Below are 26,074 nucleotides of genomic sequence, written 5' to 3'. Positions count from 1 at the left end.
ACACAGCCTTTGGTCCAAAAAAAAAAAAAAAAAGGTCATTGTTAATATGAAAAGAATAAGCAGCTTCAATGATGCAACTCCTGCGCAATTACCTCTTTTCAAACTGAAAAGGTTTTTCACAAAGCCTGCAGTGTTGTGTAAGATGGTCAGCACACACCTTTGCTCCCTGATTTAACCTCCCTCCTGTCTCTTTTAACTACCCTGATAAATCCCCGCACACATGGTCACCAAGGCAACGCCTCTCTGGCTCACTCGTTCTATACCGGAGGCGAGCGTGTACCTTTGCCCAGCGAGCAGTCGGGAGAGCCGAAGTCCATCAGGCTGGAAATCTCTGCCGGGTAGCACATGTCAGTCACCATCGTCTTCTGCCTGTGATGCACGGCTGGATCTGCAAAAAAGAAAAATCAATGCGGCAATGAGCAGGAAATTGACGTCAAATTTTAAAGGAAAATCCCGACGACCAGAACAAAGCAGAACCCAAATGAAAACATTGCTTTGTACCTGGAACCAATTTTTGCAGTCCAAAATGTAGAATACATTTCTTTAAAATTATTAAATAAATGATTACAAATAAAATGAAAAAAAAATCATTTTTTTCATGCCAAATATTTTTACAAGATTTGGGCAACATAAAAACATCCCGTCGACTCAGACAGTAAATCTCCTTTATGAACAACAAAGAGACAGAATCAACCAAAAAGCGTCAGTCGAATGGTCAAACAATTTCTCCACAGCCGCAAATTTGCACAAGACCTTTTTAACACCCAGCCCAAGTGACTTTCTTATGTCCCCTAGGGGACACACGGAAAGTGAAGCCGCACGTCATATTTCTCTTTCCAGCAGACAAACAAGACACCTAAATCAAAGCAGCACAGACATTTATACTAGCTTGCAGCTGAACAACTTTTTATCTATACGAGCGTATCAACATGTCCTTGCGATCAATCAGATTCAGCAGGGCTGCTCAAGGGCCACGTGAGACTCCTCCCCCCCACCCCGTTGACTCCCCCCGTGGAGACAAAAAGCCCCTCCGGGCAGACACAGCAAGAGAGGGAGATGATGCTACCCGCTCGGAAGTAACGATTTGAAACCCTCCACGGTGTAGGAGGAAGATGCTGAAAGTCTTTTTAGTTGTTCATTAGTGTAGCGTGCACTTGCATGCCTCATTGACTTCAAGTCCTTGGGAAGTTTCTTCCCTTTTACGCAAACTGTTTGTATCACAAAACTGCTCTGCCTGCATGAGACTGAGGCACAAATCGTATTCTTTGTGGTTCTTGACCTTTTTTTTTATGCAGGAATATCAACATATTAGGATACCTGGGAACTGTTTTTAATTATTGAGGGGCCTCCTGCACAAGTATTTATTTTACTACCAATGCTTTATTTCCATAAACATTAAAAATGATGTCAAAAGAGCAAGTGCAGATTGTGTTTGCCCAACAGTTTTTAATGTCAGGCCAAACACGAGCAAAAGTATGAGTGTGTGTGCAAACATCCATCCACACACGCATTACAGCTCATCTGCTTAATACTGCGGGTCACAGCTGGTACTGGACGTCCTGGCAGGAACCCATATGAGCCTTGCTGGACCACAGCTAGATGAGGTTGGCTTTAAAAAAAAAAAAAAAAAAAGAAGTGTGTGTGTGTGTGTGTGGGGGGGGGGGGGGATTAAGCAAGGAAAGCTGTCTCTGAAATGACTCGAGCAGAAAAATCTCCTGCACCTTTTTTGTGCCAAAAGCTGCTAATGGTAAAAATAAATAGATAAATAAATAAAAACCTGACAATCTGCGAAAAAACTGTTATTTTTTGAAGAATTGCTCACTGTCAAAATATTGTTGTGTAACGAGTGAAACATTTCCGATGCAGGAACAGAAATGAATGACCATAGCGCTAAATCATTCAGCCTCGCAATTGATTGTGCCAAAGTTGACATTGTCCTGCATTGTTCCGTATCCCGACAAGATCAAGCGTGTGCAAAGAGTTAAAGGGAATAACTAGCCGAGAACAATAATAAAAAATTGAAGGGCTCCAACAAATAAAACTTCTCATCAAGCTGCATTTTACACTTCTATTGGACTATTCTTCCTCTGCTGCTTTTTATGCTCTGCTAGCCGTACACTATTCTATCAATAATAGAACTAAAACTACCTTTTTAGCAACTCGGGATGAGACGACAGATAGAAAGGACGATGGAATCTGCACACTATTCAAAGTGAATGGTCAATGTTTTTTTTTTTTAACACAAAGATATGAGGCGTCAAGTCCAAAAGCCTGTAATTCTGTTAAATCGACTTCATATTGAATGGGATAGGCAACTTTGGCCTACTTTTGGTGCAATAATAAATTGTACTAAGTGACCCACTGAAGGAAAATAAAGAATGAGTTAATCCCTTTAATACCACAACAAAACACGTTTGGTGTTTCTGGATTTTGTTTTGGGAAGGCATTTGTTGGAAGAAAAAAAACAATTCAGGCCCAAGCTGAGATTTGAATCGCAACCCTCCCACCTTTGCCAACCACTAGAATACAATGAGCCCCCCCCCAAAAATGAATTGGAAGAATTGCATCTAAGTACTCTATTCTTCTTCAAGATGAAGTGTCCAGAATACAGATTGTCGCTTGGATGTCACTTGAGAAAATGTGTTACCACAAATAAACCGGCGGGGATGACCTTGTCGGCTACGTGATGACTTGCGTTCGCAGCCAGCGCGACAATAAGTGTTAAATCTTGAAGGTCATCGTTGTCCCGCTGACTCAGCGTTTTACTCTGCAATGTCTCTGCAGGAGGTGGAGATCATCACTTACTCCTCTTCAGGACCGATGACTTCAAGTGTAGCGGAGAAGCACTTTGCAGTATAGCATGGGCCGTAATGTCTTCCGAGCCTATGTGAGGAATTGTAAATTAGCGAGCGGTGTTTTATACACTCCATAAACACGCCAGGTTGCTACTGCCGCTACTCGTCTTCATGCATTTTACAAATACTGCAGCTGTTGTTAAAGCCTTGGTGTATTTTCCGTGTTGCTGTTTATTTGATGAAAAAAAAAGATCAGTCTCAAAATGTTCAGCTGTAGGAAAACATTATCGCTATTATTTAAAGGCTCAAAGTAGGTCGCACCTCGTAATGATCTCACATTCACTTCTATTAGATGTCACACTGGTGGATGGATGGATTTTTTTTTTAATGTGATATTAAGTCAAGACTGGAACCCAGAACCTCTTGACTGTGAAGCAGCCACTCTAACCACGGCGCCACCGTGATCGCCCACAAAAACGCATTATCCATGTTTTCTCTTCGCCTATTCAAAATACAGACATAAATGTGTAATGATGCTTCACAAAACAAACTCATTTGTAGCCAAGGCACGATCCCAAAACTTTGCTCATCATATCCAACGCTGATCACAGTGTGCTGATAACAGCCGCCATTATTCATCTTCAGCCTGCATTCATAGTGACAATGCCAGTTCGTTGTCACAGCAGCCACGTCACACTGGGTCTACAAACAGGAGATGGACACCATCCAAAAATCTCCTACCCCCTCATCACACGCACAACAGCCCACTGACTTTAGCGCTCCACTGAGTGATTGATGTCATCTCATTAGCTGAAGAAGTAGCGGGTAGATGTCGTTGCATTCCCTCTCCAGCCTTCTTCCTTCCTCTGCCTCATCCTCCATCAATCAGCACTTCTCCTTGGATTAAAACCCCCAAATCCCTCAGCTCATCTTGCGTGTCCCCCTCTTTGGGATTTGCTCTTCTTTTCTTGGTGACTATTAAGATTCCCCTTCAATCCCCAGTGCTCTAACTCCTGCTGCTGATAGATGCTCTCCACCCTCGCACTGTCACGCCGTCTCCAATGGGTCTACCAACAACCCCCCCCCGCCTCCTTCCGATCAACTCCGCTTCGATCCGCCATCGGCAGAAGAGAGCCTCGCAACCAGCAAAGAAAATAAAGTACAGGTGGAGAGGACGGCAAAGATGGATATTTTTTTTTTTTGTAATAACACCTTCCAAGACAAATTCCAAGTCAGCGTGACCAGCCTTGACAATCGATCTGCCTGTGAATCCTGATTGTGACCATACCTCAAGGTCAGCTTCTGTACGCTCCCGTACTTGCAGGTGGAGTGAAGCTCTTGAAATTGCATCTGCACTATTATTTTTAGACTGAATAAATCTCCCTTATGAAAGATCTACCAAGTTCATAAAATTTGGCGGCACCCAATAAAATGGGGGAAATTCAGCCTATGAAGCCAGCAACAAGAAATTTGGTATGCATGTCCATCATGATAATATGTCCAAAAGTCAATTCTTTTTTTTCCCCCTCTTATCAGTATGACTTGCATATTTCCTGGCTGCTAGCGATGACATTTTTAAACAATAATTACATTTTTGAACTTCTGGTTTCAACCCAGAGGCAACGTAACTTCCAGAAGCACATCTGAGGCAGCTGGGGACGCTCGGCAGCTTTTACAAATGAGCTCAGTGAGTTTCGCCTTCATAAACATTCTGAACGAGCATCTCTGCAAGACAGAGCATATTTTTCTTATTGAAAAGTCAACGAGTGGAATGCAAGAGATTCATTTGACATATTGACTGCTTGCTGTTTATTTGGATGCAAAATTAACCCAGTGACCAATGACTATAGAAAGGAAGATGGCTAACAAAATTTGAATTGATCTCTCCTTTTATTGCTTTCAAATGCTATTGATTGATAGCTCAGCAAAACAAATGGATTAAAAACAGTCATCGAGAAATTTCAATATTTCAATTGTCAAACTTTCTGACTTTTTTGTTGGAGTTTTTTTTGTTTGTTTTGTCAGGGGAAATATTACTTGAAACGACCACGTAGTCTACATCATTATTTATGAAAAAAAAAACAAAGCTGACGGTGACAGCAATATCAGGATTATGATACCAGACTCACTTTTGTATTCAAGTCCCTGCTCTCTATTCAATGATAAAGAAGACATCACAAACACATCTCCTTTTAGAATGCCAGTGTGCTATCTCAGTCACAAATGATGTCTCATCTACACACTCACTCAGACACACACGTCTGAGGTCCACATATAGGAGATCACAAGGTTAATTTGCAGCAGCGTACGTGAGCGTGCATGAATATCTCAACGCAAAGCCACGGAAAACAGACAACCTCGTGAAAACAGAGGTCAGCACACAGTTGCTTCAAACACATGCACACGCACACAAACACACACGTACACACATGCGGTAGCTCCGAATAACGTTAAAGATATCGATTGACTCTAATCTGACAACAGTTACTTTGCAAATGGAGGGATAGTTGTCATGTTTGCATTATTATGTTCAACTTTTTTGTCATGTTTTTTTTTTCCTAATCCCGTTGGCTGCTGTATACTAAAATTTCTCCATGCAGGAGTAATGAATGAATGTCAATCAATCAATCAACCAATCAAACAATCAATCAATCAATCAATCAATCAATCAATCAATCAATCCCGCACCCAGACGCACATATTTCTTTACCTCTACGCTTCTCCGAAGCACGCAGGTTCCACGGTATACAACTCGGGCGTGGCATCTTCTGGCCCCGTGACACAAATTCCATGTCAGCCCTTCCTGTCATGTGCACTGACTGATGTTCACTCATAACCCTCTCATGAGGGGTGGGTGGGGGCGGAGCTTAAGATTACTTGTGCCCAGATGTGCCACAGCTTAACACCGGAGCAAGCCCTCGGCATCACTTTCATCCCCACTCTCGTCTACTTTTCTCACAAAGCCCACTAAAGCTTTTAGCCTTTGCTCGGACCCTCAGGCTCCCTCTGCTGGTTGCTCTCGTACAGGGCAGACGATGTACACGTTTTAGGTTGCTCACAGTTCTGGATCGCTCTAGAGAAGCTCAACTATAAATTGCATGTGAATGCTGAAAAGCTGACTTTGAACAGAAATTCTGTGGACCGGGTGTTTCTCAAGATGTGGAATGTATGTACAGTTCAGTTGTATTTAACTTTTATTTGAACTTTTTGTTCTATTTTAGGCACTGTTTGTTTTTCAATTACATATTTATTTCACTGTGTTTAATACATTTAATGACACCATTATTTAATGCAATTTTTGATCAAGGCCTAAGCCTATAACACTACTTTATTTTAATATTGCTCATTACAGTGGTATTTGAATTATTTTTGAGATTATGCAAAAAAAATGGTGTAAATCATGCTAAAAGGCAAACGATATTCGAAACGGTTCTTGGTATGACGTAATGCAAACTACAAACACTCCGATTTGAAAGTGAGCGCGATCAACATTGCAAAGGTAGAATTCATCAAAAATCCATTAGACTGAGCAGGTAATGATGTGACTGCCAGACCTCGCCACCCGGAGCTTACGTGCAGGCTGCAGGCAAGCACTCATCTCAATGAATCCTTGGAGGTGCATCACAGTATCCTCATTACGGCCGGATCGCCACGCATTGGGCCGCTAAAAATCTCCAGGTTGTTTTATTTGGTTTTTTTTTTAGCCTTTCAGCTATTGACCTGCCTCTTCCACATCATCTGTCTGGCCGTCGCTTCCATTTGGCCCAAAATATATTCTCTCTTCAACAGCTGCATTAAGCCTTCAAAATCATTGTGGACGTATGCTGCAGTTTAACACAAAAGAGACAGAATGCATTACAGGAGAAAAGGCAACATCACAACCCTTACAAAAGCCTCCATATTTTCTTTCTTCTTTTATTTTGCTCTGTAGCCGCATGGAATAACAAAAAGCGCTCAAGCTTATGTCACCTACAATAAGCATACACGGAGCGGTTTTCAAAATGTCCAAACTGTTTTTCCGCATGAGATGAAGAAAGCTACACTGGATCGCCCCCAATTCCCATGTCATCGCTTGTCGAAGACGAGCGTTAATTTAGATCGTTTTTGATCTAAGGTAGCACCATAGTGGCGTGGTTAGCATGTTTGCGATATGGAGCTTTCATGTTATGTCCGGGGATATTCATGCTAGGTCCAATAAAGACTGCAAATTATAGATCATGACCCATATGGAGTTCTTAAAGCTAGTGCCGATTCTTTGATTTGGCAAAATTACAATAACCAATTAATTGGACAATCAATTAAAAAAAATATATGTTATGGAGAGGGAATGTGTTGTTTAAATGTCATCTTTATATGATGGAGTAATATTGCCCGATTAATCGGTCAACAGTTAATCGATTAAATAATCAGTAAACACTCCAAATCTGTGAATTTGAGTCTGAATGATTCTTTGTCTATGGCGATTTTTTTTTTTCACTAAATTTAATCTTTTTTCCACACATTACATAAACAAATGTGACTGGACATTGACTGATGCTCCCATCTTCAAGCCCTATAGAAAATTGATGGGTGTATATAGTTTTTTGCATGATCATCAGAATTCCTTAGCAGTATTGAGGGGATGGCACTTGAGGCTTTGAATGACAGATTATTCTAGTTCTCCTTGCAAACTCAAAAGATGCCTCCCCACGGGCATCGGTAGGAGAGAACAAGTAGTATCGGCAGGTGCTTGCACACCTTTTTATTTATTCATAAAGTGTTCACAATGGCGGGCTAATCCCTCGCAGGGCTCGTGTTAAAAGGTCAAAATGTGGGCTAATTAGGGGAAGATGGCATGGATTGACAGGAATTAGGGTTTGACTGAAGCCAACCACACAGTGACTCGAGGGAGCGTTAATTGAGTCCAGATGGAGCGGCCCCGTGACTCCAGTAAGGAAAACGGGGCCCTACTGGAACAAATGGACAAACTTCTTGCTTAGAGCCAATTAGGCGCAAGGAGAATCCGTAACAGATAGGAGCTGCTTGCGAAAGGTCAGGCACTTTGTATTTAACAAAGAGCAGTTGGATCCATCCATTTTCAATAGCACATATCCTCATTAAGGGTTGCAGGTCAGACCTGTCGCTTGGCTAATGGCTAGTCATGAACTCTGTTTAGCAACAAAAACTTTTTATTGAATATTTTCGGTCCATTCCTACCACTTCAGCGTTTTTCAGCTTGGGTGACTCTGAAAGAACTTCACTAATGCATACACCAGTAGAGCTTCACTTTCATTTGGTTGATTTTTTTTGTACTAAAATCATTGAGTTTGAAAACATGCCTCTCGAAAACATTTATTTCCTGGGCTGTTTTGCGCAAAACAAATTGTTGTAGAAAACAACCCAACAAGTGAAATTGACCCTGGGTCGGTCCAATTTTTCACCCGGCAGTTTTAAGGGTGTACGTTTTGTGGCCTGGTAAGGCTTTTCAGAAAGAGCACGAAATAAGCAAATACAGTAAATGAGTTTTTTCAGCTTCCACAAATATTAACAGTCAACTGTGAATATAACAAGGAGGTTTCACGTGTTACCTTCATACTGTTAAGTGTCCACCATGACAGTTGGATTATAAACCACATATTATGACATGCATGGTGCAAATAAAGTCAAAACACTGCTAAGTGTGCTACTAAGGCTCTCATTAGGTCTAAAAGCAGCAGCGAGAGCTGAGATCTCGCACATGCTGGAAAGGCAAGTGTAAATTATTCCCACCGCCCCTTCCTCCTCTTTTCCGGCGCTCTAATAACACCTTAGTGATGCTACCGTTAGGATAGCACAGAGGCACCGTGCTTTATGGAATGACCCCAGAATCAATTCAGCAGCATGCCGAGTCTATTAACGGACGTTCTCATCTTCTCACATACGCCAAAACGGCCACTGGAGCTCCTGCAGGACGTCGCAATGGATGTCGTGCAGTTGCACGGCACGCAAACACACACGCAGTCTCCATAACGGCGGGGTAATAGAGTCGTCGTAATCTGCTGACGCACAGCGACCATAAAAAAAAAAAAAAAAGTATCATCACAATCTCTGCAAGCACCAGGCAGGCCACTGCAGCACTAAAGGCTTAGAGTGTTGTTGGAAGAAAGAGAGCATGATGGTGGGATGGCTCGGAGGATTCATTAGCGGTTTGGGAGCACATTCTCGAACAGAAAGTAGCAAGTCGACCGGCTCGCAGGCGGAGGGGAAAGCCCCCCAAATGTGAAACCCCAGAAAGAAAAGGGCTGCACTTCAGCTTGGAAGTTTTTGGTGGCCATGTTTGAATGGAAGTCATTGTTCAGCAGCCAGGATGGAAGATTCCACGGCTAATGTTGAAAAGAAAGCCTTTGTGAACTTTAAAGCAAGACCTAGAAACAGCTTCTACTAAATTTAAAGACATAAAAAAAAAAAATGAAGGAGCATAAAGAGCAAAAGAAAAATTACTTTGCATTAGACCAGTTGCAATAGTCTTAGAAAAACCCATCCCAATTTCTAATCTTCCAAGTATAAAATTGAAATATAAAGTTGAAATATTATTAGGACAGTCATAGTTGAATGAGGAAAAAGATTCACTACATTACCAAAATAAAGTTGAAATATTACAAGAATAGATGAAGCTTGAAGTTGTAATATAAAGTTGCAAAAAGTCAAGATGAGACTCAAGTATTAATTTCTAGAGGGGGAAAAATTGAAATCATTCTTAAATCATAAAACATTAATAAAGTTACATATCCACAAGAAAAACAAATTCATGAAAAAAAAATCATATTGACAAAATAAATATTATCAAATGATTTGAGTAACAAGCGTGATCACGCAACAAAGTCAACTCGTATCTCAAGGCACCGCTGTAGCTTCAACCGCATTAAGCAACACGTGTGCGCAACTCGTGCGGAACATCTGCTTCCAGGGCAAATGTAACCCAAACGTGACATAAGTCTCCAGGAATGCATATACACAATGCTCACACTATGTGTGTGCATGTGTGTGTGTGTGTGTTGTCCAAGCACAGCACAGCCACTCTAATTGGCGACCTGATAAATATTTGTGTAAAACCCTCCTCTCCCGGTGGAAGTGAAAAGAGGTAGGCAGGCTTTTAGCGCTAATGCCGACAGGCAGCACAGCAAAAACAATCATTCCAAATGTCAACATTTCATGCATGGGGACGTGAGGATGCACAAGCACAAACATTTGGAGGTGCAAATGAAGGCGAGCGCGTGAACACATGGACACTATTTACAGGACACTAACATGGGAAAAGCCTAAAAAAAAAAAAAAAGAGACTAGTATTCACGTGGGAGGGATGGGCGGGATTCGCAAATGGTGCAGTTCCATGAAATATAAACATGGACACCATATGTGAGGAGGGCCATCAAAAATTTGTGCCTCGAGTTACTTTGGAATAATACGACTCAAGTAAAGCAAAGAAGTAGTCCTCTAAATAGTTATTTGAGTAAGGCTGAGTAAATATTCAGCGAAAACTCAAGCACTGACTGATTTGCTGACTGAAAATGATTTTTTTTTCCCCCCGAAACAGCAGATGAATGACAAATATGACCATGCAGATTTAAATTTTACTCAGCAATATTACTTCAAATCAATATTATTTTTATAGAATTTTTGGGGAGAATTTTTACTTTTGGACCGTTAGCCACACTGTATTATTAGGCACAATATCGATGAGCTTTTTATTTTAATACATGACTCTACATACACATTATAAAGCACATTATCTTTATGATGCATTACATTTTAAATTGTTTATTATAAACGCACCATGTGTTTATTTGATAGATTTCACGCTTGTATTAAAAGATTTCAAGTGCGCCTTATGGTCCAAAAAATACGGTACATAAAATCTAAGCCGCAACAAATTGTCTTACATTACACCACTGGTCAATAAATTTTTGTTGAATTTCTTCATCAGTGACGCACGTGAGACTGTGGAAACACTGAACGCAACATCCATCACGGAGGCGTCACAAATGTTCTGCTTCTTCTCGACCGTGCGGGACCGTCATGCTTTGGCGCAGCGACTGTCGGAGCTCTGCGCTTCTTCAAAAGTCATTTCCCTCCACGCCGACTCCATTTTTCGCTCTGGGGAGGATTGAAACGAGCGGCTCGGGCGAAAACACTACCTACTGTAACGGTGGCGGCTGAGGTTCTCAGAATTGCTAAAGCAATGAGGCATTTGAAATGGATGTTGCCATTAGCGCCGTTTCAAGTTTGGACTCAAAGGGGATTTGGATGGTTCCAGGTGAAAATTGCCAATACGGGGCACACTAAAAACACCCACCCAAAAGAAATTAAGGTTTCAAATGACGCAAGTTACGGATTCAAGCAAGTGTTAGGGTTTCAAATTAAGGCAAAAACTGGTTGGATGGTAGTCTCCCCAAAAAATCCAACTCATCCATCCAATGCCATGTTTTCAGAACGTATTGTCATATTCGTGTTGACAGCATCTGAAGCGTAGCAGATAGCTATCGAGAATGTTCCGCCGGCTGATGAACAACAAGGAGAGGAAGCGACTCCCCACAAACAAAGCATGAATGAATCCTTCGCTTATAACAGACAGACACGCGGTGGTGATCAAAACAAGATGACATTCACACTTGCCTCATTTCCTCCACTCCCTCTGTGGTTGAACAAACTTTGGGGTACACAAACTAGTTAGCAAGGGGAACAAGTCCACAGAGGAACAGCCATTCCCTGTTTGCCTCTCGAGGGAGCATCTACTGTTTGGAGCGGGCGTTCTCGGCTTCTCGCTCCCAATCTGGACTCGCAAGCCTTTTTACCACACTGGCCAACCTACCTAATTACCAACCTACCTGTCTCGTTACCAACCCGAGGCTGGCGTTTTTTTCTGGAATCCCGTGGGATTGCTACTACTTCTCTATGAACCAATTAATTAGTAACACACCAATTAAACTACTTCTTAACCTACCTACCTGAATATGCAGCCTAGCTACCCTCCTAGTTATCCAACCGCCTACCTCCTTAGTTATTTACCTACCGACTATGTAGCAGAACCTATGCTAAAACATTCAAATCCCTTCTGCACCGCAGACTTTCCACCCATGCAAACAATGGCCAAACGCTTCCTGTGCCCCGTGTGAGCACATGAAAGTGCATTTGCCGTGCTCAGCTGTCCTTCATCCCCCCCCCCCGCCAACACCCGGATGGCCAAAATGAAGAAATCAAACGCTAGTACATGTGCGCACAAACACACACACACACACACACAGAATCCCTCTGACAGACAGTCTGCCAGGTCAGCACAGGCCTTGTGTTCCATTACAGCAACAACGAATAGCCGCTCATCAGTTATTCATTAGCCATTAATCAGTAGTGAAATGACCGGTGTTCCCGTAAGTACTTTGAAACACGTTTTACGATTGCAGGAAAAATAAACACTTGATCATCAAATATTGTAAAATCATTACAAAGACAGTGATTGGGAGTAATAAGTTTGCTTGAGAACCACCTGAGTGTCAATAAGCCAGCGTCCGCTTTGAATGGAAGAAATGTGGCAAGGAAGAGGAAGAGCGAGGAAGAAGAGTTAGGGGAAAGTGAGGGGCCGCCTCGCTCGCGGCTATTGTTTGGGCACAGTTACTCTCACGCGGTGTTGACCAAACGAGGGGCGTGGCTAGTAGAGGCCACACAGGGAACACAACGACTGAGGGCGTGGATGCTAAAGTATCAGTAGGCGGCGGGCCCGGAGGGGAGTTTCAAGCATCGCACGCCTTCTTTGCATGTACGCAGGTGCCCTCCGAAAAATAGAAAGAGCGACAATGGAGCTTGGGGGGGGTCTGCAATGGGGGTGTCTGCACTTTCCAACTTGTGTACATGATGTTGGGCCTTCTACAAAACTCAGAGAAGATTGGTCACCGCAAGGACTTTGCATTAGAGGCACTTTTGACTGCGGAGACCATGGCAACTTTAGAGGGTGTTTCATCAACACTCTTTTTACTGCACCGTTTTTTTTTAAATGCTCACGCTTCATCATCCGCTCAGCTCCCTCAGTAGCTCTGGACATCCAGCGGCTATTAAGTTGAAGTGGCAAACTAGCAAGGTACTAAACAACCCCGACACGCCTACCTCGTAATAACAACTTCCCTCCCAATGTGCAGTTTAGCTATCTAGCAGTAATGCCAATCAGCACAATTGCGTGGACCTACTACCATTCTCCATATAATTAATTTTAACTTTATTTATTTTTATTTGTTTTTATTTGACTTCTTTCCAAATGTGAGCTTTTTAGATATAACCATTTTCAATTTTTCCTTGTCCAATGACCTCAGTCCTCCTGAAACACCGTCGTGTCCTACAGTAGCCCGCCGAGGACAATCCAAACACTTTTTTTTTTGGACCTACAAATGGCATATTAAATCACTTAGTAGTCAAATGGTTTGTCCGTATTGTTCCGGTAAAAGCATCTCCGTGTGATCTCTCATCCACACGCTCCGTGTCGGTCCCAAACAGATCAATCTTTGCCATGACTCATACGAGTCACTGCCTCAGCATCCAAACAGCAGGGCACTTATCTGGCAATATCCCATCGGGTTACCTCACATGCTTTCACAAACACACACACACTTGGGATACTCATTAGGTATGGCAACTATGCGCTCCACTCGCTGCTGAAGCACATCTGAGTCATTTAGGAATATTAAACAAGGCCTTGACATGGCTATGATGGATTCACAGTGAGGAGCCAATGGAGAGGATGAGAGATGAATTCATTACTGAATACGCTCACCTATAAAATCCACCTTATAAATTAGCTTGTCACGGAGGTGCTAGACTCAAAGGTTCTGCTTTTATACCCTTGACATTTCACTACAGCTCGGGAAATATACCATTTTATGCCCGGGGGTAAGTTACAAGCGGTTACCGTGGAGTTTAATAATTAGTCCTATGAGCTTTGTGAGTGTTTGTGGTGACTGTGCATTCAACAGTGGAATCCCCAAGGTCTAAACCAATCCCTTGAAACCTGATTTGTTTGTGTGTCGACGTCTCCTGAGAGGAATTCATGAAAGTATCACAATTATGGACGTTCATAGCTGTCAGGCAACAGCATTTTTTAAACACGTGGACTGACACCTTACGTGTATATATATATATATATATATATATATATATATATATATATATATATATATATATATATATATATATATATATATATATATATATATATATATATATATATATATATATATATATATATATATATATATATATATTATTTTTGTACAGTTTATTTTGCAGCTGTCTTCCTAAATGAAGCCTACTCATGAGCTGTAAGTGAGAGGTACTATGCCGCCTGCAGTAGAAATAAAACATTACAAGAAAACTATTTTGCTTTTTAGTTGGAACAATACATTGCAATCGTTTCCTTTTATTCTTGTAGCCCTTTTTGCTACCGCTATATTGTGATCTATACATTTCCTGTACTGTGGTCAACATCTCAATTCCCCTTCTATGGTGGTAGCATTAAAAAAGAAAAAGATAAAATCTTATGAGAATCCACTGTAGCTGCTGCTTATAGAGGAAGAGTCAGTCAGAGGAGAGGAATAAAGACGTGTAAAAAGTGGCACTATAGTTAATCCACATGAAGGGTGAAAATTTGGGGGAAGCAATTTAATCCGCCATCCCTCGCGATGAGTTCAGTGAGGAGGCTGAAGGCAATGCCGGGTCAGAGCCTCTTCTGGGCATCTGTCGGGGATGTTACGGCAAGTCGAAACGCGCCTCAAAAGCCTGTCATTTTTGGCAAAGGTGTTCAAAACACAGTTTCAGGCAATCGGGTCATGCATATTAAAGGGGTTGTTTGATGAGAGATAACAAATGGACTAACAAATGTGCTTTGGACTCACAAAGGCGCGTATGATCTACCAAAGCCGGTGGACTCATACCAATGAAAATGATAATTGGGGGGCCGTATCTGGCCCCCGAGCCTCAAGTTTGACACCCATGCCCTAAAGTGTCTAAGCTGATCTGTTAGCTTAATCTTGATCAATTTAAATTCTCATTTTAGAACCTGATTCAAGAAAAAAAATGCTCATCCGTAAGTACTGTAAACACAAAAAGTGTTTTTTATGAACGTGGCATTAAGGTTACTAAAACCAACTACGCCCAGTGTCACTGTGATCATCAGAAGAGTACAAGAGGATTTGTTTGGCTCCGTCACCTGACCGCTGGCTCTCGCGCCTGGGAACAGGAAGTGTGACATCACCGCCCTGACATTCAGGAATGTCAGACTCTCACAACAGCGAGAGAGCCGAGGAACACCAACAGTGGGGCGGGACACAACCGAGAGGCTCGTTTGGGATCAAACATGGAGTGACTTGTTTCTGTTTTTATCCTTTGTGATTATGCCTACGCACACAAACATGACAAAGTTGTATTTACCTTCTGTGCAAATGAAGTCATCGTTCACACGTGTAATGGGCGCCGAACTCGGCGGCAACACCTCAGAACGCGACGAGATGAGTCAGCAATGGCAAGCCGCTTTATTGTCTCACATGACACGCACAAGCCTCAACGGGACTAAATTTTGAGGATTTTTGACCATTTGAAATTAAACAACAGCTACAAACGATTGCTCGATTATTGAAGTAATTGTCGATTCATTTTGACACCTCTTATTTCAAGCAAGTCAACTAAACCACTGCTAAAAACTCATCATTGCCGAAATAGTGTTATGTAAATAGTGTTACATTATTTATCTTTTTGCTGCAGCGGTTTGTCTGTCATTTGAGCGATGCGTTTTTGTACTTTTAACATTGGTTTGAAGTGCCTCCAAACCAAGATGAGTTCAATCGGTGCTTGTAGTGGAGAAGTAGCATTCCTGGCTCAGCACAGTCGATTCAATTTTGGTGCTTTTCCATTGGCAAAAGCAGCGGCCATATATTATGTTGAGCTGCTTGTCACTCATTGGTCAGATTCAGGTGAAATCAGTCATCACCTGAATGCGGCACCACACTGTTCACATTGTTTCTGCAGCAGCTTATTAACCTGTTGCCCTCACTCATCCTTTTGGATGAAATTGGTCTCGCTAGCACTGACACTTGGCATAAATCTGAAGTGATTCCGAATGAGAATGGCTGTCTGAAAAAAACAGACTTACGCAGTTAAAACTATTCCCTAGACAAAATGTACAACTTTGGCTCAAGTTCTCAAAGCTGCTTGAGATTCCAAAGGGATGCAAGCCCAGCAGTGGCCTGCAAAAGCTGAACCCCGAAAATCGGCTGTGGTCCAAGTCATCCCCCTTCCAAAAGAAATGTGCTTCCCTTTAGCCTTGCATGCAGTGGAATGATACTAGCAGCATTCCCCAAATGTTTCCCACGTCTCTCTAAACATCTTCTGACTGTGACACGAGCTAGAGGAGGAGCTCACACTCACCCCGGTAGCGGAGACTGTCGGCGTGGTGCTTGTGCTGCCGGTGGTGATGGTTCTCCAAAGCGGCCGTGCCGCCGGCTCCCAGGCCGGCCAGCCTGCAGTTGGTGGCCGTCAGCTCCGAGCGCAGGTTGCTGACTTCCTGGCCGGCCGAGCGGATGGCCCCGTCGATGCGGCGGGCCAGCTGCTTGTTGTCCTCCATCATTTTGAGGATTTTTCCCTGAGGAGCGGATCCACACAGAGGAGCGGCATGTTGTTAAAGTTGATAAGAGGATACCGGTGGCAACTCCTCCACCTGTGCCTCCACCTCTCCGCCGATGTAACTTAATAGAAAGAAAAGTCGCTGCGTGCCGGGGGATGACGTCGACGTGCTACTGCATCATTGGCACGTGAGGGCAAAGAAAAGAAGGAGACGGAGAAGAAGGAGACCGTGCTGTGAGCAGCTGCTCTCAGAGAAGGAGGGAGTGAGATGACATGCAGCCTTTGAGCGGACTGTACCATGTGCTGCAGGACCGGGGGAGGGAGGGAGAGAGAGAGCGAGAGAGAGAGACGGGATGATGGGTCCACTGCAAAAACCAAAATTCATATAAGGTTATCTCCAATCAAGACATAATATGCTTGTTCTTTGCCAAAATATTTCTTTTCACCAGTCAGTTTTTTTTCTGTGAAATCATTAGAACTGATGATTCATCTGAACATTGCAAAATCCTATCTAAGTATAGCTAGTATAAATACATCATTTGTTTTAAGAAAGCTCGCCAAGTCAGATTCTCAAGAATTTATTGACCGCTAATTTTGCTGAACTACTACATTCCTCTTGTCATTATTTTAAGAAAGCCATTTTTTTTTTTCTTCAGTGGGCTATGATGCATTCACTGTGTGGAACTCGAGCGCGCTGCGTCTCCCACACCCGTGTGGCGTCTGTTACCAGTTAGCCAGTTCTCTATGGAAAAGAAAAGAAAAAAAAGTTTCTCCTCGCTCGGTCCTACTCTTTCAGAGCCCCCTTTGAGGAGCACACCACCACCCCGCTGTCTTTGGGTCTCTCACGCCCCCACTCACATCCACCCACGTCCAGTTCATTCCATTATATATTCATCCCTTTTGTTCTGGGAAAAGCCCCCCCCCCCCTCCCCTCCCCATGTCGGTGGGAGAGGAAAGGGAGGAGATGGGAGGGAGCCAAAGGCGCCCAAGGGGGAAACTTTTCAACTGTGAGTGAGAAAGACTGAATGAGGCCCATTGAAGCGCAATGGAGAACAGTCAGACAGATTACATTACAGCCAGTAAAGAGAAAGTGTCAGCATCAGTCTTGTGCGTGGACGTAAAAAGTTCCATCAAACAAGCAAACAAACACACTGATGGATAGATGGATGGATGGATGGATGGATGGATGGATGGATGGATGGAAAGACGTTTTGCTGAGACGCCGTAATCTGACACTTCATTTACAATGCACGACACTGCGCAGACCGGGATGCATCGTTGAGGCGGGCTAAACGCTCATCATGATAATTATGTCAGTTTGGAGCTTTTTTTTTTTACACTTAAGAGCAGACTGTCTCGAAATGTGTAAATGGATTCCAGCATTTATGTTCTTTCCTATGAAGGAAGAAAGCATCACTCAGGTACCTGAGGTTTCATCACCTGCGATATGTGTCAACACTTATCAAGGATGTCAATGAATCAAAGTCTTCTGGATGTTAAAAGGTCTTTGGAAAAGAAAACATGAACCGATGAGATTTGACGGTGTGTTAAATGGGATGGGAAATGGGACGTCTACCACTTGACTAGGATATTAATCTGAAGTCTTATTTGGGCTTTTATAAATTGCCAAAATCTATTTGTAATTCATTGCACATCTTCTTGAAAGATTTCTGTGTGGCAATCTTCTGCTCTCCTGTTGGCGTCTTTTATATCAAAATCAATTTTATATATGCTAGTGAGCCAAGTATCAAATTGTTCGACAGCCAGGTGAGCTTGACTCCGCTTTTTTTTTATATATTTTTTTATTTTAATGGGGCTTGAGGGTGTAATAGTCGTCAGGCTTCACTGATTGTGCCTCTCAATAAGTGGCTGATCAAGTGTGGCTTGACTTGAAAAATAAGTTGCTGATTAATGTTGCTGAGTCAAAAATGTAAATTCAAAGTAAAATGAATTATGCGTGTCAGTTCAGCTCTGTCGATTGAAGCTAATTTGAATGAAAAAGAAAATAAGTGTTTACTTTGGATTTAGTCAGATATTTATAATATCACATTATTGATTTTCCATCTTTTTTTCCATCATGCCTGTCCTCATAAGGGAAATCAGTGATGTCAGCTCACTTTGAGCTTGTAGCGTAGTCTTTAGTATAAATATCATTCTTATCATATTGTAATATTGATCAAAACCTGATGTGCGAGACAAAACAAAACCCGATATGCGAGAAAAAACGAGCAGATTCGGAATTAGCGCAAAAAAAAACCCGTAGAAAAATTTACTTGCATTAAAAAAAGTACAAATTTGTTGGCTGGCGTTTAATGATAACATTCACATCATGTAAAGTTACTGTACAGAAATTTGGATTATTATAAACTGACTTAAACTGAACATGTTGTTCGAGTTTGTGTTCACTCAAATTTATTTTGCAAGAACCACACGGGTTGTTATTTTCCATTACAATGGCAACACTATAATTCTATTTTGAGTTTATTTAGCCAAAGCACCAAAAGGAAAACAAAGCACATTTGTATCAGCCACAGTGTTGCTCTGCTGCGTTTGCATGTCTGATCTCATCCCATGTCAACAAATCATTATCAAAGTCTAGACTGTTCCTGGTTAGTGGCCTATTAGTGATGCAGGACACAACGACGGCTCCCGCTGTCCCGCTTCAAACCCCGATATTGTTATTTCCAAGCAAACAAGTTTAGTGAGAACCCACCGCACTTACGCAATGTTCGGAAACAAACGATCGGAGCGGGTGAAAGGTCGCGGCGTGTCCCAGATACACATCAATAAGCGGACAGGCACTTTTAAGGATGCGTCAGCCATTGTCTACTCTGACAGTGCCACTCACTTTCACTTTCTCTGCACGTGTTGGCACTTTGTTAACGGCTTAAGTTTAATTAAGTGTGCGTGTGCATGGGAGTGTTCACAAGAGCTATTGATAAACAGTCACTATGGACGTCCGTTTGGCTTAATTGAATATTGACTAATCCTCCAAAGCAATGGGACGCTTTCCATTTTTAAACCAAGAGCAAAAAGTGATATCACGCTCAACTGAGCAGAGATGTCAAAAAGGAAGGATTCACACCGCAGAAATCTGAAAAAAAAAAATCATTAGTTCATTTATCAGTAACTCCCATTTGTCGGAATGTCATTGGTTAATTCTGAACATAGCCACACCCCTGTTATAGGAGGGTGTGTACACTTGTGCAACCACATTTTTTTAGATGTGTATAGTTTTTACTGGATTTTTTTTTTCAGTTGGGTTGTACAGGTCATTTAATGGTGGAAAACATTTTATATGACTTGTTGGTCTCGATTTTTGTAAGACAAAAACGTGGCATCAGAACAGGGGTGTGTAGACTTTTTATATCCACCGTATATAGGCCTACAGTATTATCAAAACTGTCGAGAAGGCTTATGTGATTGTGATTCTTTCAACCAGTGCATGCAGTCGGTGGATTAAGAAGATGTTCCAAAGTGTAAATGAAATGCGAAAGTCTTCTCATTTGAAAGTGTAGCAGACAATCCCTGTGGCGGCTGTGAGATAAGTCACAGACGCAATCATCAGCTGTCAAACACACAGCAGCGACTCGCACCCAATTTCCCTTTCCAAAGCTGGCATGTGCTGTGATGCCCGACCGGCCCATCTCAAATCGCCCGGTCACAACAAACACTTAGACGGCTGCCGCTACGCTTGGAGATAACAGTCCGAGGTGCTTTGCGATGAAACACGATCAGGCGCTAGATAAAGGCCTGACTACAGGCCTGGGGGACGGAATGGAAGACAAGCTCGAGACAAGGAGGGGGCGGGGGGATGGCGAGGGGGGGCTAGACTGCACTAAGGACCTCCTGGAGGAGATGGACTCATTTTTCCTGCCTCATTTCACACCGTTCTCACTTGTGGCCCCTGCTGGCTGAGCCGTAGAACACTGTGATCTAATATCCAACAAAAATATGACTTTTTTTTTTTGTGACTTATCTCTTGAGTTTATCACCCCAACAAAATGAGCTTTATATAAATGAAATGGTAATTTTTTCTCTTTTTTTTTCTATTTACAAAAGTTGAATTTATTCTCCAATCAAGGATGTATTCTGATATTACAGGTTTGTTTCTTATTTTACATTTCTTTTAAGCATATAAAGCTAATATCAAAAAATATTTTTCATTCATAAAAAATCATTCAGTATTTTTTTTCTTTCATTATTCTTTTCTAGATTGAGCTTTTTTTCCAGAATTTTGTCACTTTGAGTTATTTATAAGCACTAAGCGAATAACAAAAAAAAAAAGCACATCAGTCAAGACAAGAGTTGCAGTTTTTAACGTGCACATCAGCAAGTCAGAGTGCTGAACTTGCCAATCCTTGCCAGAGGTAATAATGGGGCGTCATTCCTACTTGCAACCTGTTGTTTTTTTTTTTGGTGAGCGTAATCATTTTCACACTTTCCATTGAGGGTAGCTCCAAATCGATAGTTCTTGCCTTGACACAAGCGCACGCACACACACAAAATGATGAACTCCTTGCCCATACCCCTCGAATCACAACGGGTCACCCAAACTTTATTTTCAAATGCAAAAATGCTTTTTAAGCTACATTTTCCCGCACCCGATGAATTCATTATTCATAAAATTTTAATTGTCGATGAGTGTTGATCAAAATCAGGCTAATATTTAAGCTCCCGTTAGCAATATACAAAATGAAGTTAATAAGCCCCATGGGTAGCCAGTTGTTCTTGATTAGCACATGAAAAATGGAAATTATATTAAACTCCTTGACCAAGTCGCCGACATAAATCCAGGGAGGCGCATTTACTGAAATGTCAGACTACAACGTTGCATTCATTACGCAAATTGAGTGACCTTGAAGATTGGCCAAACTGCTTAATTAGCACAGAGGAAACTGGACGGCATCCTAATGTCGTCTTCTGGCGAGCCAAGGGTCCGCCCAATTACTTCTCACAAGTTGCTAAGAACTTCAAATACAAGTAAACACATATGACATAATTCCTAGAGAACAACACAAGAAATTGGATTAGTTTTAACAGAGGCAGCGTCTCTCCGCAATTTTTTTTCTTAGATGTTCAACGCTGTAATGATCAATTGAAATATATCAGTACACTCCATTGATTGGTCTTTGCTGACAAATGAACATTAAAAGAGACATATTATGTCATTTGAAAGCATTCCCAGGTTTCTTATTCAATGGTTAAAATGGCTTTGGTTAAAATACCCCAAGGATTAAGAATCACAGCACTTGTCCAAACAGCCATGTTCACAAAAGGTGCGTCCCCTTTATTGGCAGTGATATTAATAACAATGTGTTTTGTCCAGTGGGCGGCCATTTTGTTGTCCACCTTGAAGCCAGGCTTTGAACCAAAGCATTTTTGGCATCCTGTTTCTTCCACACCTATTAAAAGGTGTTTATAAAGCGTGAAGTGAAAGTCACTTGGCACAAACAACAACACGTTTGCCAGCAGCAGCAGGCGCATTTACCATCATAAATGCAAATGAATCCGCTCTGATTTCGGCCCGTTTGGCTTTTGGCTTCGACGATATGAAAACAAAATGTCAGCTCTTCCACCAGGTAACTAGCAAGTTAGGGGTGGAGAAACTCCAGAGTGGTGGCGGTATAAATTGTGAGAGCAAAATGTATTTGGTTGCGTAACGAACGACTCAAGCGCAACCTTTGAGTGTGTCCAAAAATGTCGACTTATCGGGAGGACCAAATTAAAAGACATTCAAGTGTGCAATAAAAGCAGCACCAATGACCACACTCAGCAAAAAAAAAAAAAAAAAAGCAGCACGTTTTGCTTCATATCCACACACACACACACACACACACACACACACACACACACACACACACACACACACACACACACACACACACCCAGAGTCAGATAACCAGCGCATTAAAATGCAAACGCAATTAAGCCCGAGCCACAACAGCGCTGAAGAAGTGCCAACCTGACAGCAGGACTTTGATTATTTTAATTAGAGCAATATGGCTGCTCGGTGCACCAATGTAATTGAAGTTGTACTGGAAGTTTCAGCTTCAAGTTGGAGGGCAGCGCCTCTTTAAATATTCGCACATAGCGGAACCGTTATGCAAATGCATGCTGCGCTGATGAGCAGATTTTCTATTGTGTGTGCGCGCTTGTGTGTGTTTTGAATCTAATGGCTCCAATTTATTTGTATTGTAAACGACTTAAAAGTGTTAAATAATAAGAACTGGGGTTTGAATTCATCTGCATGCCAAATTAGTCCCAACCGCCTCTGGCCCGGGGAGTTGTGAGGGATTAGGAGGCAGCGTTTATAATAAGCACCATGCGAAACAAAATGATATAATATAATGTTCCTCTAGTTTTTTTGTTTTGTTTTTTTTTTTTAAACACAGTTTGCATGTGGGCAAACTAATTAGCATAAGACATTTTGACAGTCCCCATGAATAATTCAGCACCCTCTCCAGTAACCTTGCAAAAATGATCCCTGTATGTTTGATGCGGTCATGTAGTCTGACAAATTGGGTGTATTGTTATACAAGAGGTAACAAGGTAGAAAAATGGGAGGACTGAAAAAAGCCCTCCTCCAAGAGGACACAGTGTAATCAAAACAAGAACAATCTTTCTTTGTGCCCATGTTGACATTGCAAAATATTTGCTTGTAACAATCAGACTTTAGTCTCTTAATAGTGGAAGCTGGAGAAAGGAACGTAATGACATTTCTCATCTGAAATTGATTCTGTCAACAATACATGTTGACTGAATTATTTATTGATGTTTTTTACAGACAATTTACCATTGTTAAACTATTCTGACTTGTCAATTTATGATTTATAAAATATAATATAAAATTAAAATATAGCTTTATTTTTTTAGAGAAACATATTTAGAGTGCTACAATGTCAATATTGATTTATTTTCAAGAATATTACTCTTTTATGCTAATCAATGCATATCAGTGAAGGACGTCAAATTTTTGCACGTTTATCAAAACTAAAACCACGACAGTCAACTTTACAAAACTTCCCCATTCCTACTTTCAGTCATCTTCACAAAACTTGCCATTTGACTCACAATTCACAACACCTGCCTGCATCTCCATACAAACTTTGCAAAAGGACATACAATCTTTGGAGGAGTTAATTAAAAAAAAAAAAAAATCCCACCATCTGCTTTTTATGCCCTCTAACCATCTCCATGAGATTCATGACAGAGCAGAATATTTTTTGGGGCAATCCTTCAGGGGTAGTCGATGAACGATTACGCACAGGGCCGTGGCATAATTCCTGGGAAGACGTCGCTAACGAGTCGAGCGTCCGGGCGTCACCGACAAACGCGGTTAAAAGGGGCAGAGTTATTATAATCACCTCGAAAGAGATTGGCGAGGAATCCAGGAACATATCGGGAGAATAATCGTAGACATATGCGCACACTCACAGCAGACAACAAGGCGCTCTATCCAAAGAGACAATCAATTTATAAGATGTCGGCATGTACATTGTAACCATTGATGCAAACAAAGGTGCTTTGGCTGGAAGAAAAAAAAAGACCAGAGTAAAGATAATCTAATCTAAAAAGATTTAACAACCCTAAAGGTCTTAACTAATGAAGCGAAGGTGCAATTCCTGCTGTAGCAAAACAAAAATTAAGGACAACCTAGAAAGAAATCAAATCTCTGACTACAGAGTCTTGAATAAAGAAAAATAGGTTATGCTTTGAACCGTCTGTTTTTTATTATTTTTCATTTTTAGAGAACTGGGCCGCATTGAGAAAAACAACCATCGATCCAAATACCAATAACCATCCTGGGTTTACGAAAACATCAACTTGAGGTTACAAGTGGAATAACAATGAATGACTTTAGAGAAGAAGATCTTGACTTGCTCAAGGGTCACCCAGCAGAAACAGTCTTTACCAATCAGGGGGAAATCAAACCAAAGGCCACATTCTTTAGCACGAGTCCACGGTCTGCTCAAGCTGGGAGACGGGCAGCACAAGGTCAAACTGAAGCTGGCACGTGGGGCAGCTCGACGCTTCCCCGGCAGTGATTGCTTTCAGATAAAAGTCCTTTCTATTTGCTACACTCCCTCGCAAGCTGTGGAGACATTCAAATGAGTGGTCAGCGGGGAACCGGAGGGGCTTAGCCTCCGATAACAACAATCCCCATCTTTGATCCGGCGCTCGTCTGAACATTGCCTCTTAGAGAAGCAAACGAGAAGCCGAGAAGGTTTTCACGCGGTGCTGATAAGCCGCGCCGCTGTGTCTCATTTAATGTCGCCTCTCACGCCCGTCGCCAACACAGCGGATGAGCCATCTTGTGAATTATTTAGAATTCTGTTGTGTGGAGGCGGCGGCCAGCACAATAAAAAGTGGACCGCTTGGCGCGGCGTGCGCTCTGAACGAGTCCCTGAAGTAGGTGTATGTTTTTTCTGCCTTGACTCAGTACACAAAATAGAGCCGCCGAGTGTCAGACTCAACACAAAACTATTTTTGTTTTAGAAAAGCTACTTTTGGAGTACACAAACATCAATACTCCTCTTGTTCTATCTAAAAGAAGACCAAGAGATCATCCCGATCAATCTTGTGACCCGCAAACTGGTTTCTGTGGCTACACTGTGGAAACTTGACCACGCCCACTGCAATAAACACACCCAGATGATGTTTGGCATCACAGGACCACGTTCAATGTTGGATTGACTGGAAAAAAGTAATCGGGGTTGGATTCAACAGAAGCGGGGGGAAAATTTGGTTAATAACTCCAACGCGTTTTCTTTCCACTTCTCCCACTCTTTCTTTGTCTTCACTTTATCTCCTTCCTAATCTTGTCATTATTTCAGAAGTGAAGAGAATAAAAAATAGCTTGCTGACGGCTCAAAGCTCCCGGGATCATTCGTCTCCCCAATCTATTTTGTTTTTCTTTTGGCTCAGACTCATACTCCAACTTTAATGGTTTCATGATCAATAACGAATTAAACTGGATCTACCAGTTTCTTAATTGAAATGACGACAACGGTAAGGTTAAGCCTCAGTCATCGCAGCTTCAAACATCACTTTGTAAAGTTTAGCTTGTGCATTGGCGCATTCATACATTTATAATCTATGTTTACAAAAAAAAAACACTCACTGCGGCGCAGGCCTCCCTCTTTCACTTCTGCCCACATTTGAGGACACCATCGTTTTGAGTCTTTTCAGGAACTATCTTCAAATGTGTATTTCAAAATCCTGAATTCACTTCACATGCTTGCCCTGCTTCACTCACCTCATGCAGCCCATGGAAATAAAACCAATCATTTTCTCGTGCCATTCAAAAGGTGGCAAACATAGTGATGCCTGCCACGCTCGCTATTCAACATCATGTTCACTTTCCGGTGTGAGTGTTCCGAAGAATGACTTTGACTTTGTGTAGCTAATGTCAGTGTGAGACTTTTTTCTTTTGGAAGTGAATGTAAACAAGCTTTGTTGGCTGCTGTCATAGCAACAGCCAGCCTCCCCATCAACAACCTCTTTTGTCGTGTGCAGACTATTTAAATCTTTCTGACAGCGCCATCTAACATGTCCACTTTCAATGGAAGAGTTGAAGAGAACACACACACACAAACACACAATTCAACACTCCATCAGCCACCAAAGTTCCTCGTCATCCATCAGCCGCCAAGTCCTCAGTC

General features: G+C 41.9%; 1 protein-coding gene across 2 annotated transcripts in view; it reads right to left on the bottom strand.

Moving 5' to 3' along the window:
• The window catches only part of kaznb (kazrin, periplakin interacting protein b), a 48,628-nt gene that overhangs the window by 11,996 nt on the left and 10,558 nt on the right, over positions 1–26,074 (bottom strand). For both annotated transcript variants that reach the window (XM_085925096.1, XM_085925097.1), the window contains exons 4-5: positions 16,215–16,428; positions 281–388 (exon numbers count right to left, since the gene is read on the bottom strand). In XM_085925096.1, coding sequence (XP_085781222.1) covers positions 281–388; positions 16,215–16,428 — 322 coding nt within the window. The remainder of the gene's footprint in view (positions 1–280; positions 389–16,214; positions 16,429–26,074) is intronic.

Source organism: Syngnathus leptorhynchus, chromosome 11, assembly GCF_054491065.1.
Source record: "Syngnathus leptorhynchus isolate UIUO chromosome 11, UIUO_Slep, whole genome shotgun sequence".
Taxonomy (NCBI): domain Eukaryota; kingdom Metazoa; phylum Chordata; class Actinopteri; order Syngnathiformes; family Syngnathidae; genus Syngnathus; species Syngnathus leptorhynchus.
Note: the sequence above shows the minus strand (reverse complement) of the source record. Positions and strands in the feature narration are given on the sequence as shown.